Source organism: Hyperolius riggenbachi, chromosome 4, assembly GCF_040937935.1.
Source record: "Hyperolius riggenbachi isolate aHypRig1 chromosome 4, aHypRig1.pri, whole genome shotgun sequence".
NCBI classification, from domain to species: Eukaryota; Metazoa; Chordata; class Amphibia; order Anura; family Hyperoliidae; genus Hyperolius; species Hyperolius riggenbachi.
In genome coordinates, this window is record NC_090649.1 from 228,962,586 (window position 1) to 228,976,101 (window position 13,516).

At 42.5% G+C, this 13,516-nt stretch overlaps 1 protein-coding gene across 4 annotated transcripts in view; it reads right to left on the reverse strand.

Moving 5' to 3' along the window:
* The window catches only part of KHDRBS2 (KH RNA binding domain containing, signal transduction associated 2), a 588,641-nt gene that overhangs the window by 182,941 nt on the left and 392,184 nt on the right, over positions 1-13,516 (reverse strand). For all 4 annotated transcript variants that reach the window (XR_011031441.1, XR_011031439.1, XR_011031440.1 and 1 more), the window contains one exon: positions 6,972-7,027. Coding sequence is in view for 1 of the 4 variants with exons in the window: in XM_068281437.1 (XP_068137538.1) it covers positions 6,972-7,027 (56 nt within the window). In the remaining 3 variants the exon portion in view is untranslated. The remainder of the gene's footprint in view (positions 1-6,971; positions 7,028-13,516) is intronic.

The following is a 13,516-nucleotide window of genomic DNA, read 5'->3' on the forward strand; positions in this document are numbered from 1 at the left end:
TGAACCCTTAGAGAGAGAAGGAACTTTGTAGTGATAAATAAATGAGATTTTTATTTTTATTTTTTATTACCACAACGTGTGACAGCATGGAAGATTCTGCAGAGTATCCTCCTCACAGCTGGCTGAAAGGAAGGCTGTTAGACAGGTGAGAAGATTGTGATTTGTGGGTGGGCAGATTACACGCAACCCATGTGGATCATGTGTTTATAGGCTGAGTGATTAGAAGAACAGATATTGAATGAATAAAAAGACATAAGCAGGCAGCCTCTTATAGCTCGTGTTTCCTCAGGAGGCAGCAGTGTGAGAAGAATGCTGATTCACAGCAGTGATTGGATAGGCAGTAAAGAAAGCTAATATTTATTCCAATCCAATTAGCTCTTTACTGCCTATCCAAGCACTGATGTAAACAGCATTCTTCTCACACTGCAGCCTCCTGAGAAAACACAATTCACAAGAGGCTGCCTTCCCTGCTAATGTTATCTTTTATGTATTCAATATCTGACTCAGCCAATGGAAACATGATCCACATGTAATCTGCCTGTAATCTGCCGGCCCACAGATCACAATCTTCCTTCCTGTCTGGGCATAGTTGCTGTCAGCCAGAATCTTCAAACAGCTTCCCCTCTCTAACAGATGGTCTCTGCTATTCTTCAACACCGGCTCCAGTCTTCTGAAATGCTGTTACATGTTACAGGAAGGTGATAGTGATAATAAAGTGCAAAACATGTAATCTATCTTTCACTATTAAGTCCCTCCTCTCTCTTAATGGGCTTCTGCTGAAAACTCTTACATTGATAGTTGTTCTTTAAGAGGAAGGGGCCTTCAGGTTGCTCTAAAGATGACCATAAGGAGGAGCTGTCAGTGATACTATCTCAGAAAAAAACACATATATAAGTAGATAAATACTTGCTCTACTTACATAACATATGTATTGCACTGTCCACATTTTGCTTTTAGTGATTCTTCTGTAGTAAAAAAAGAAAATCCTTCTTAGGATATTCCATTTTGACTGTATCTATCTTGTAGCCAATCCAGGCATCATTTCCTCCCTTACTCTGTCTGTTTATCATTGCCTGCCCTCCTCCCAGTCTTCAGACACTCCTACTCAGCTCTGCAGTAGAAAGTGCATTGTCTCAGCATGAGAAATATGGGCCAATCAGAGAGAACCAGAGGTGTGTGAGGGGAAAACCGGAGGAAAAGATGCTTCAGCCAATCAGGCTACATTAACTATTTCTGAGGGGAAAGTGAAGAAAAAAAAAGATAACCCAGCATGCCCTGCAACTTCCTTTGTGCAGCAGATGTACCATATAAGAACCAGGGAAACTGGGGAATGATGTTTTATGGAGAAGAAAAGTAAGAGTGATTTTTAACTTTTGAATTGCCTGGTTAGTATCCTTATTACTTGTTTACCAGATAGAAATAAAGAATTGATTTTTTTATGTTATGCCCGACAGTTACACTTTAAACCCCCCTGTTACACTATTTTGGGGGGCAGATTTTAATCTTCAACCTCTCTCCCATCCCAAACTGACTTCAAGAAATTCTGTTTTAAAGAGTGATTTTTATAAAAATTGGAAGATTTTGCCTGCCAGTACAGCAATTTTGCTCATCATGAGACCTTTGTACAGCTGTGGCATACTTTGGAAAAATAGAGAAAAAATAAATAACTGATGCAAATAATGTGAAATGCACAATTTTGTATTTCAAACCAATATTCTTCCTCTTTCAGTACACCATTTACATATTCCATGTTGCACCTTAATTTCGTGTCATACCTTGATACTAATTTGAAGTGACATCCTTCAAGGGAGAGAAGGGAAAACATCTGCAAAAATCTGGCATCTGCAAGATTATACTCTCATATGAAGATTAATCGATGCATTGCTCCTGTGGTCTGTATGATTTGCTTTATTTCTAGGGATCTAGCAACAGTTAAAGAGGTTTATTAAAGATGATGTTACACTCAGGGCCGGCCCGCCCATGAGGCGGGGTGAAACTTTTGCCTCAGGCGGCACTTCTGGAGGGGCGGCAGCCGCCCGTCTGTGTGTGTGGGGGGCCGCCCGAGCTGGAGGGGATAGCGGGCAGGAAGGGGGTATTGGGCCTAGCGGCGGGGAGGGGGGTCGGACCCCCCCCTCCCTCGCCTGGGTCCCCCGTCCTCCGCTCCCCTCCAGCTTTAGAAGTGAGGTCGCTGGCTGCAGCTATATTGTAAGAGGCAACGGGCGGGGAGGACTCACCTCTTCCTCGTTCCAGCCCGAGCCTGCGCTCCACTGACGTCACTTCCTGCTACGCCGCAGGAAGTGATGTCAGTGGAGCGCAGGCTCGGGCTGGAACGAGGAAGAGGTGAGTGATCCCCGCCCGTTGCCTCTTACAATATAGCTGCAGCCAGCGACCTCACTTCTAAAGCTGGAGGGGAGCAGAGGACGGGGGACCCAGGCGAGGGAGGGGGGGGGTCCGACCCCCCTCCCCGCCGCTAGGCCCAATACCCCCTTCCTGCCCGCTATCCCCTCCAGCTCGGGCGGCCCCCCACACACACACGGCTTGGGGGGGGGAGGGGCGGCGATTTTTTTGAATTTTGCCTCAGGCGGCAAAAAGTCTAGGGCCGGGCCTGGTTACACTTAAAGTTGGGTAAAGGATTTGTGGCATATTTTCTTAATGGCATTCAATAGCTGCAACAGTTATTTATAAAAATAAACTGGAAGTAATAAACCAATACTAAAGGTTTCTTGGGGTTTACATGACTAATATTCTTTATCTAAATATTATATCAGCATCACATTTTGCTTAGAGTTTTGAACACAGGAACACATTAATTTTCTTGGCTGAGAGCCAAAGTTTGCAGTGTAACAGAAAATGTTCAATTGCATGAATCATAAGGATCACAGAATAGGACTGTGCTATGAACTTTTATTTTACTTCATTACACGCCTTACAATAGACTCACTTTTCCATACCCTATGTCTACTTACTGAAAATTTCCATATCCTTAGTCTACTTACTGAAAATTTCCATATCCTATGTCTACTTACTGAAAATATATATTGTACCCAATGTCATGTGCCAAATTAGAGTTATAAAACACATTAAACACTTTAAGGGTAAGGGATCTTAAAGTGAAACATCAGTGAAAATAAACCGAAAAGATAAACAATTGTATCTATCCTCCTACTCCTAAAAATGACTTTTAGATATTCCACAGTTTTGTGCTGTGTTTAAAAACGTAAGTAGATTTATTGTTTTTTTTTCTCAGTTCAATGACACCGTCTGTCCCGTGTCTCTGAGAGCTAAAATATATGAACTATTGATCTTTGTATCTATCTCCTGCTCTCAGAACCCCAGTTCTCTGTCAGGAAAGTGTTTTATAACTGTACTTCCTTATCAGTTAGGGACACTTCAGTCCGACTGGAGTTATACTGTCAGTTGCATAGCTGAATATTAACTTCTTTAGGCAGAGAAAGAAGAAAAGGAACACAGCACAGGCATTTGTATGCTTGCCACTGTACAGACACATGTCTTTCTCGGTAATTTTTGAGCAAGATGTGAGTGATTTTTGATCAAGAAGCAGAGAGTGGAATAGTCTTCAGCACCACACATCAGTTGTCACCTCAGTATTTAATTTAATTTTAATTAATTCAACAAAATAAACATTACGTAACTCTCCACATCTATTTTAAGTGGACTCTTGCACAGGACACAAGAAAAACATACAGAAGTGCACTCTGTGTTTATTTAGAGAATGTATCCAGTCTAATCCCCCCTCATTTGTAGCTAAGCACAAGTTGTAATTTGATCCCTTAGCTGTGTCAGCTGACTGCCATAGCAGAGAGCTCATTTGTAAATGCAGGATGTTAACAATATGTCTGCTTCAATGAAAACAGGAAGTAGACACACTGCAGAAATATTGCAGAATTTGTATCAGCTGTAACAAAGAAATGTTTTTTCTTTAAAGGTTATTATGCTGTTGATTATCTTTTAGAGCAGAAAGGAAGTTCTGAGTTCATATCCCTTTTAATTCTCTCTCCACCGTGAATGCTGATATTCCATAACGGCTGAGCTGGTAAGTGTAGTACTCCTCTATTCAGGACCACATCAGCCCTCACACTCAATGACATGGATAAGACTTTGCAGGAGAAAGGGCAGTAATCATTCCCCTCTCCCACAAAGCCCCCAATCAGGGGGCGCATTGCTGCCTTGATGGATGAGCAGTTGAAGAAGCCATTCTGCCATGCTAGCATTTCCAGTCAGCAAGAGGGACAGGAGGGTAGAACCCTTTTTATTTGGGGAGGGGGGGGATGGGTCGAAGACTGGGGCAGGCTATGTCATTTATAAATTCAAAGTAGTAAAAAAATAAAAATGATACAAAAAGCACCATTTTGAGTTGAGCATTTGATTTCTTGCCTAAATGAAGCAAATGGTAAAATTCAGATTCTTCTGCCCTAATTTTGCCGTGAAACATTGCCTCCCCACATCTCACGTGAATTATTGACTCAGAAATAAAGAGCTAGGAATATTAGCTCACATTGCCAGGAGCTTGACCCCCTGTCAGTGCATATTGCTGGTAGCGTTGACATGTTCAAATTATTCAAATCCGAAACGTTGTTCCAAATTCTTCTGATCTGAACCTGAATGTTTACCTATGTGCACCATGGCAGGGGTTTTTGACGCAACCTTGTTGCTGCCTCTGGCTGCTGTGCTCAACCTTATGTTCCATCTCTCCAATACTTCTTTCTTCCAGCTGTGAAGGAGGAGGTATTGGAGAGGTGGAACATGAGGTGGAGTGCAGCAGACAGAGGTGACGTTAAGGGTGAGTTAACACCCCCTGCCACGGTGCACATCTGTAAATATTCAGGTTCAGATTGGAAGAATTTAAAACCAAAATTCCGAATTTGAATTACTCAAACATGTCAACAGTTGCAGTTGAGATTTGGAATTGCATTTGGCACAAAACTGTAAAAAATCCATACTACATCTGATGAAACTCAGCAATGCAATCACAATAAGCAAAGTATCAAAAATAGAACTGAATGCTTTTCAGTATGTGATCGGTGCGACACAGAATCTGAACTTCTCTACCAGTTCAGGTAGGGAGCTTTGCCCTCAAAATCTGGGACATAAAATACAGCAAAATTATGGAGTACTGTCTGTATAGGTCTAATTTTGAGCTTTTGACTTACTGGTAAGTCCTCTGCATACATAGCTGTGACTAGGTGCTTAGGTTGTGCCAGAGTATTTGAATCATTATGCAGTACAGCATTATGAATTTGAGAAGTATAATTAAGATAACAGCTTTTTAGAGATTGTGATGTAATTATTATGAGGAGTAGGGATTACAATAACAGATGATTGTAAATTACTGTAATTCAGAGCAGCCCCATTTCTAGGGGCATGCAGACCGTGCGACCACCCTGAACGCTGAGGGTGGGGGGATGCCGTGATGGAGGGGGGAGTCACAGTTGCATGTAGGGTGGCCCGACTTCTCCCTCCCTTCCTCTCCCCGGGCCGCCCTCTGTGTTCCTCCCTCCGCTGCAGAGTTAGCACAGCCGGAAGCCTTGTATAGAGCAACTCACCTTAATGCCATTACAATCGACAATCACTTGCAGCTGGTCTCCTCTTCCTGATTAGCAGGAAGTAGAGTGTGTATAAGTGGCTATGCAGATGAGACCAGCGGCAAGTGATCGGTGATTGGAATAGTAGGGAGATGAGTTACTCTATACAAGGCTTCCCGCTGCGCTAACTCTGCAGCGGAGGAAGGGGGGGCATGGAGCGCGGTCCCAGGGAGAGAAAGGGAGCGAGAAGTCAGGTCACCCTCCGTGCTGATGACTCCCCCCTCTATTACGGAGGGGCGCCTACCTATCTAACCATATTGCGGGCACCTACCTATTTAGTCTATACTGGGGGCACCTACCTATCTCACTTACACTGTGGGCACCTACCTGTATAACCTATACTGTGGGCACCTACCTATCTAACCTATACTGGGGGCACCTACCTATCTAACATATACTGGGGGCACCTACTTATCTAACCTATACTGGGTGCACCTACCTATCTAACCTATACTGCGGGCACCTACCTATCTAAACTATACTGCCTGCACCTAACTATCTAACCTATACTGGGGGCACCTACCTATCTAACCTATACTGGAGGCTCCTACCTATCTAACTTATTCTGTAGGCAACTACCTATCTAATTTATACTGTGGTCGCCTACCTATCTTATATATAATGCAGGTACCTACCTATTTAACCTATAATAGGGCACCTACCTATATAACCTATACTGGGGGTTCCTACCTATCTAACCTATACCCTGGGCACCTACCTAGCTTACCTATACTGGGGACGCCTACCTATCTAACCTATACTGGGGGCAACTATACTGGCTAACCTATATTAAAGACACTCACCTAGCTAACCTATACTGGGGGCATTTACCTATCTAATCTATACTGGAGGCACCTGCCTATCAAACCTATGCTGGGGCAATGATACTGGCTACCTATACTGGAGGCACCGCCACCTACCTGGCTAACCTATACTGGGGGAAATCATACTGGCTACCTATACTGTGGCACCTATGCCTGGCTACCTATACTGGAGGGCCCTATAGCTGGCTACCTATACTGGGTGCAACTAGACCTGGCTAACCTGTATTGCGGGCACCTATACCTGGCTCTGATTCAGAGATACATTTCTGAATGTGCATGCTGTAAGTCATACCTTTCAAACTACGGACACAGGCCCACTCATTTATATGAATAAAAGCACTTATTCTTAAACCTTAGGAGCTCAGCAAATAAGATCTTACACGTAGCTTATGTAGCATATCTGGTTTACTGTAAATCTATGTCCAAAGAATTCAAAATATTTATTGCCTATTATTTTATTATTTACCTGGGAATACAATATTCTGGAGCACCTGATGTATTTATTCACTAACATCACTCATTAAACAAAAATAATGTGTCTTACCATAGCTGTTGTAGTTTTCTTCATTTCCTTCACCATAATCATAATATTCAGGAACGCTGTAATAAATTAAAGGAGTACAAAAGTATTACAATAAACTAAAAAATCTCCTTTTCAGAATAATTTTATTTTAGTTATGGATATGTTTAAAAAAGTAATAATCTCTTCAGGAGTCTTTTGTTTGCCTATGTCTCTTGTTCAGGAGATTTTTCCTTATCTGAGCATATGTCTCCAAAAGGTAAAGAGGCCACTGTAAATAAATGCCTTTTTTTGCAGAGTAAGTACGAGTTAGACCCTTTATTTTGAGGACCCCGGTGTTCGTGAGCTATTGGGGTTCCAGAGACATGCAGTAAGGATACATGTTTGTCATGTGAACAAAGATGCCAGCAATAGCATGACAGAAGTTATAAGCTTTATCTTATACAAAACTAACAAAAAGAGTTTTGCAGTAACTTAATCCTATGCTATGAAAAAATGTATATATCACACAGCCTTTTTCAAAAAACTCATATATATTGCACTCTCCAATCTAATGCCCAAGTCTAGAGCTAAACTTAAATATCAGGTTCTACAATATCAGGTTCTACAATGTCCCACTAATCTAAGTGGTGCTGCCTTGCTAGCTTTTCACTTATATTATTTAGCATCTCAATTGGAGCAACAGTTTTTCTGGTTTGTGTCAAACTACCTTTTACCACCTGAACCTCTTGGGTAACACCCCCCCCCCCCCCGGCACAATCCACTGCTTGTAGAACTTTGTAAGCTCAGCTACACCACCTTGTGAATGGATAGAGCTCTGTTATATTTAGGCCAGGTACTTAAACATCAATTCCCATTGTCAAATGTTCACCAATAAATGTATCTCCAGTTGCAGAGTGCTCTTAGAGCCCAATTTTCAAAAGGTCTAACAAAACTGTATGGTCTGACAAAATTATGTAATCATGGCAATTTTTCTTCAGGAAGTAGAATGGCTAATAGTAGGAATGTAACGATTGTGGAATTATCTCCGTGATCAGCGCACAAGGTGTGCACTGACACGGCGTAAATCCTCCACAAGCGTATGAAAGGAGAGAACCCAGCTTTGGTGCAAAGCACCAGTAGAGGGTAATTCCCACCGGCAGGTAGAGCTGTGGAGTGCAGAGGAGCAAGCCTCTGTACTGCCACAGATGCCAGATGGGAATTGTCCGAATTGCAACCGAGCAGGGCAAGATAGCCCTTGAAGAGAGAGAGCACAGCGACAGGGTGAATGTGTGTTCACCAATCTAGTCGTCAAGCTGCGACGATGAACACACAACCATGAAGATCAGGTGGGAAAGCAATCGCAAGAGATAGCGATTGCTAATAGCGACACAAGACTGAATAAGCACAGAAAAGGGATGTATGTATGTCCACCAATCTTGTCGCCAACCTGCGACGGTGAACACACAACAGAGGAAATGAAGTGAGAATGAAATCGCAAGAGATGCGATTGCGAATGAGAATGAGCACAGGGACAGAATGTATGTGTGTGCACCAATCTAGTCGCCAACCCGCGACGGTGCACACATAACAGCAGAGAGTAGGAACGCAATCGTGAGAGAGGCGATTGCCAGAGGTGACACAAGACTAAGCAGAGGTAAACCCAGGAGCAGAGCAAAGGCACAGTAAATCATACAATGAGAATGATAAGGAAAATAACAAACGCTAACTAAACGCGAACACCGCACTCATTCGCAACAGCGAACGCGTTAACAGTTCTCCGCATGTTAAGCGCAAAAGAGACAAGCATGCCACCCTAACTAACCACCGACACACAAACACGAAACAGAGAACGCGAGCGATTGCTAAACGGTTACCTCACCGAGCCTATCGCAAGCGTTCGTATCAGACAAGACAGACAGACGGACGGACAACAGGAATATGAGAGATACGATCCACCACTCTTCCGCCAGAGCGAGTGCGATCCGGGTTCAGGGATAGGACAGGAAAGATCCACTGCTCTCTCCGCCAGAGCGAGTGCGATACGGGTTCAGGGACAGGATAGGAAAGATCCACTGCTCTTCCGCCAGAGCAAGTGTGAACCAAGTCGGGAAAGAGAGTTAGCAGGATCTACTGCTCTTTCTGCCAGAGCAAGTGCAATCTAAGTAAAGCAACAGAGCTTATCAGGATCCACTGCTCTTTCCGCCAGAGCGAGTGTGATCCAAGTATAGAAACAGAGTTAGCAGGATCCACTGCTCTTTCTGCCAGAGCGAGTGCGATCCAGGTACAGCAAGATGAGGTAGCCAGTAGCAACCGCTGCTCCAGCTTACCCTCCAAGAATTACAGATCAGAAGGATCCACAGCCGCTACCGCTAGAGGCTTGTGCGAACCAAACATACGAACAGAAGGAGCTACCAGTAGCAACCGCTGCTCTGGTTAGCACCCCCAGACAGACAGAACAGGCAATACAATAATAATACAACCTAACTGAACTAGAGGGGTGTCTAATACAGCCCCCAAAATACTCTAAGATAACTTTAACAATCCAACAGGGAAGGCTGACACTCCAGGAGTGTGTTAACAAACCATTATGACCAGCAAAGGATTGTGGGAGAAGAAGGCTTTTATACTGCCAGCCCTCAAAGGAGACAGCTGGGCAATTTGCATGTATGCAAATCCCTCAGCAAAGCAACTCTGAAAGTTGCAAGATGAAGCCAGGTCTCTTTTCCAGAGACCTGCATCCCTCAGACATAAGGAATGGTCAAACAGCTGTCTGCCTGTGCAGCCAGCTGAGCGGATCATTACAAGGAACTGATAAAGTGGTAATTAGTGAGAAATAATGTATGCATACACAGAGATGCAACTTAAAAAGTTTAGTCCACTACCTGCCACCTTCTCCAGGCCTATGCTACAGTGCCTCGATTGTATGTGTGGTGCCAAGGACCAAGCAATCCAGGTGTATGAAACCTATGAAGTTGGCTGGTGCTTTGTCTCGACTGGATTGCTCACACGGTCTTGGGTCAAACCTTGCAAAGAAAGAGACGGCACACTACTGGCTGCAAAAACGTTGCTGTGTTTTGCGGAACAGTAGCACTACATGTTACGGACTGTAGTCCTTCATCAGGTGCATAACAGCGACTGAATACAAAACTCACACATATATAGCCAAACAGTAATGGTAGACCCCACCCAAACTTCCTGTTTGACCCGCCTAACATACAATTAACCCTAAGGTCCATATGCAATTAACTTTTTCACCTGAGTTTTCTCCAGGGGAGATTTTCACACCTTGCAAAAAAATGCCTTTCAAACCAACAGCAAGCAAGAAAATACTCAAAATAAATTTGATAAAACTTTTTCACCTACTTTTGAGTACTTTTTTAAATGTAAACTGCTGAAAAGATATTTTTTAGAGAAGGTGAAAATTATCTCCTAGGAGATAACTCAGGTGAAAAAGTTAATTACATATGGGCCTAAGTGTCCAATGTCATACATAGTGCATAAAACTTATATAATCGATTTCAGAACGGTCGTTTGGCACTCCCTTTGGGTTACCAACTAATAAAGTCCATAGACTGACCATGATTCAGAGAATTTCCAATGTGGACTACCTCCTAAAAACAACCTGTAGGAATAAACATGTGATTAAAATTTGCAGTAACCCGCTCACTGCAGCAGTACAAAAGGGCAATTTCTAAATATTGGTACATTGAGGAAGACCAGGCACCATCGCTTTAATCACTTTATTTGGTCACTCAGACCTGTTCCATAAAAGACAAGCAGATTGCCATACAGTCTATAGGAGATACGTCAAACCTGCATCAGTAGACCGCGATGAAGTGTATAGAAGACCAGTGACCAGGGGTGGACGGGGTGGCACAACAGCCATTTCGTGCCACTACAGCGCTTGTTTATGTGCTTAATCCTGTATACAGGAACAGGTCTGAGTGACCAAATAAAGCGATTAAAGGCATGGTGCCTGGTCTTCCTCAATGTACCAAGTATGTTTTCCGCTTCTTTAACCGGATGCATACCCTGACGCTGATGACTCAGACCCACATTAAAGTGTGGCAGAAAGAAGTGTGAGTAACGATAGTAGTTTGGCAGGCATGCAGGGAATACCTCCCACCTCAATTGCCGGGTGCCGGATAATTTTCCTCTACAGTGTACTCACAATTTCTAAATATGCCATAGGTGAGAAAAATTACAATACATCAGTAGCTAGACACTTCAAGGAAGAAGGACACAATGCAGCACAATTGAAGTGGTGTGTACTGGAGGCGGTCAGTCCCCCTAGAAGTGGAGGCAGTTATGAGAAATTTGTAAAGCAAAGATAAGCTAGATGGATACATTCTATGGATGTTGTATGCCTTAGGGGCATGAATGAAAGGTTGCCTTTTAAATGTTTTTTATGATACATTATATATTGTTTCATAGTTTTGTACTGCTGCAGTGAGCGGGTTACTGCATAATATTTTAATCACATGTTTATTCCTACAGGTATTTTTAGGAGGTAGTCCACTTTGGAAATCCTCTGAATCACGTTCAGTCAGTGGACTTAGTTAGTAGCCCAAAGGGAGTGAGTGCCCAACGACCATTATGAAATCGATTATATGCAATTTATGCACTATCTGTGACATTAGACACTTAGGGATTAAAGTTTTACGCGCACTACTTCGCGTGCAAAATCGTCTGCTTTACATGCAAAGTATGCTTATCACGCTACTTAGTACGCAAAGCGGCAGATTTTGCACGCAAAGTAGTGCGCACTAAACTTTACGTGCGCAAACTCTTACATGCCCATTAGCACGCGAAGAGGCAGTTTGCACGTAATAAGAAGCTTTTCACTGGCGTGCTGATAGTTAGCACGCTTCTGTGAATCAAGCCCTTAGGGTTAATTGTATGTTGGGCGGGTCAAACAGGAAGTTTGGGTGGGGTCCACCATTACTGTTTGGCTATATATGTGTGAGTTTTGTATTCAGTCACTGTTATGCACCCGATGAAGGACTACGGTCCGTAACATGTAGTGCTTCTGTTCCGCAATACACAGCAACGTTTTTGCAGCCAGTAGTGTGCTGTCTCTTTCTTTGCTATGCTACAGTGCCTGCTGCAGCTAATGTTAAAAATGTGAATTGTAAAAATAAATGAATAAAAATTAAAAAAAAAAATGTTATACAATGCTGAATATTTTAAATCTTACTAGTGATCACTTTCACAGGGAAGGCATATCAGATTAAAACATCAAGGGATCTCTCAGCACTAGGACTGCCACGGAAAAGGTGAGTTTAGTTCTATCATTCTGCAGGATTTTTATTTAATTGCCTGAAGTTCAACTTACAGGTATTTGTGTGATATAATGTGTATAAGCTGTTCTTAAAGGACCACTATCACAAAAACTGTAAAATGAAAAATACACGTGAATGCATATGTATAAAATGTACATTTGCTCACTGCACTGGCTACCAGTAGAATGGAGAATACTCTTCAAGATTGGACTACTGACATTTAAATCCATGCACAATCTGGGCCCTGGATACATGAAGGACTTGCTGAAGCTGCACCACACCTCTCACAACCTCAGATCAGCAAGTTCTATAAACTTGGTCACTCCCAGAGTGCACCTCAAAAAATCTGGAGATAGAGCCTTCTGTCATGCTGCCCCTACTCTTTGGAACTCCCTGCCACACCCAGTAAAGACAGCACCATCCCTGGAGCTATTCAAATCCAGACTGAAAAGCCACCTGTTTAGCCTGGCATTTCCAGACTTATAAAATTCTTCCTCTGTACCACGATGGTCGGAGCCATGCTTATGAGCTTTGAGTCCCACGGGAGAAAAGCGCTTTACAAATGTTATTTGTTGTTGTTATATGTATAAAATGTAAATAGCACTATAAATTAATTTTTCCAATTTTGCTGTCACTTACAGTAGATAGTAATACACTGACAGGTCTGACAGGTTTTGGACTAGTACATCTGCTACTAGAAGATCCTCAGGGTTTTCTTTGCTTTTCTTTGCTTTCAAAAGCACTTATCATATATACTCAAGTATAAACCAAAAAATGGTCCAAAAGTGGGGTCTTAGCTTATACACCTGTCAGTGGTAGTTGCTGCCCACATGCTTATACTTGAGTCAATCAAGGGGCTTATACTCGATTATACATGGTACTGAATGGCAGCCTTCCTGCCAAAATAATGTGCAAACCCATAGGGAGGCTGGCTGGCACCCTTGTGTAGTTCCTTTCCAGTGAGTGTTTTTAAAATAGTAGAAAAGTAATTTATAGTGCATTTTACTCTGGGGGAAAATGTACATTTTAATGCATGTGTACAAATATATACATTTTTTTTTTTAATAAAGGAGCTTTAATATAATGTTTTGATATAAAACACCTCTGACTACATATCATAGCTGTATGCATGGCTTTATTTAACAGATACCAGACATTGTGACCATTTTATTATTATTATTATTTATTTATAAAGCGCCAACATATTCCGTGGCGCTGTACAATGTAAGAAAACAAACAAGGGATACATAATGATACAGACAATGATATACATCAAATATTAAAACTGATACACAATACAGCACT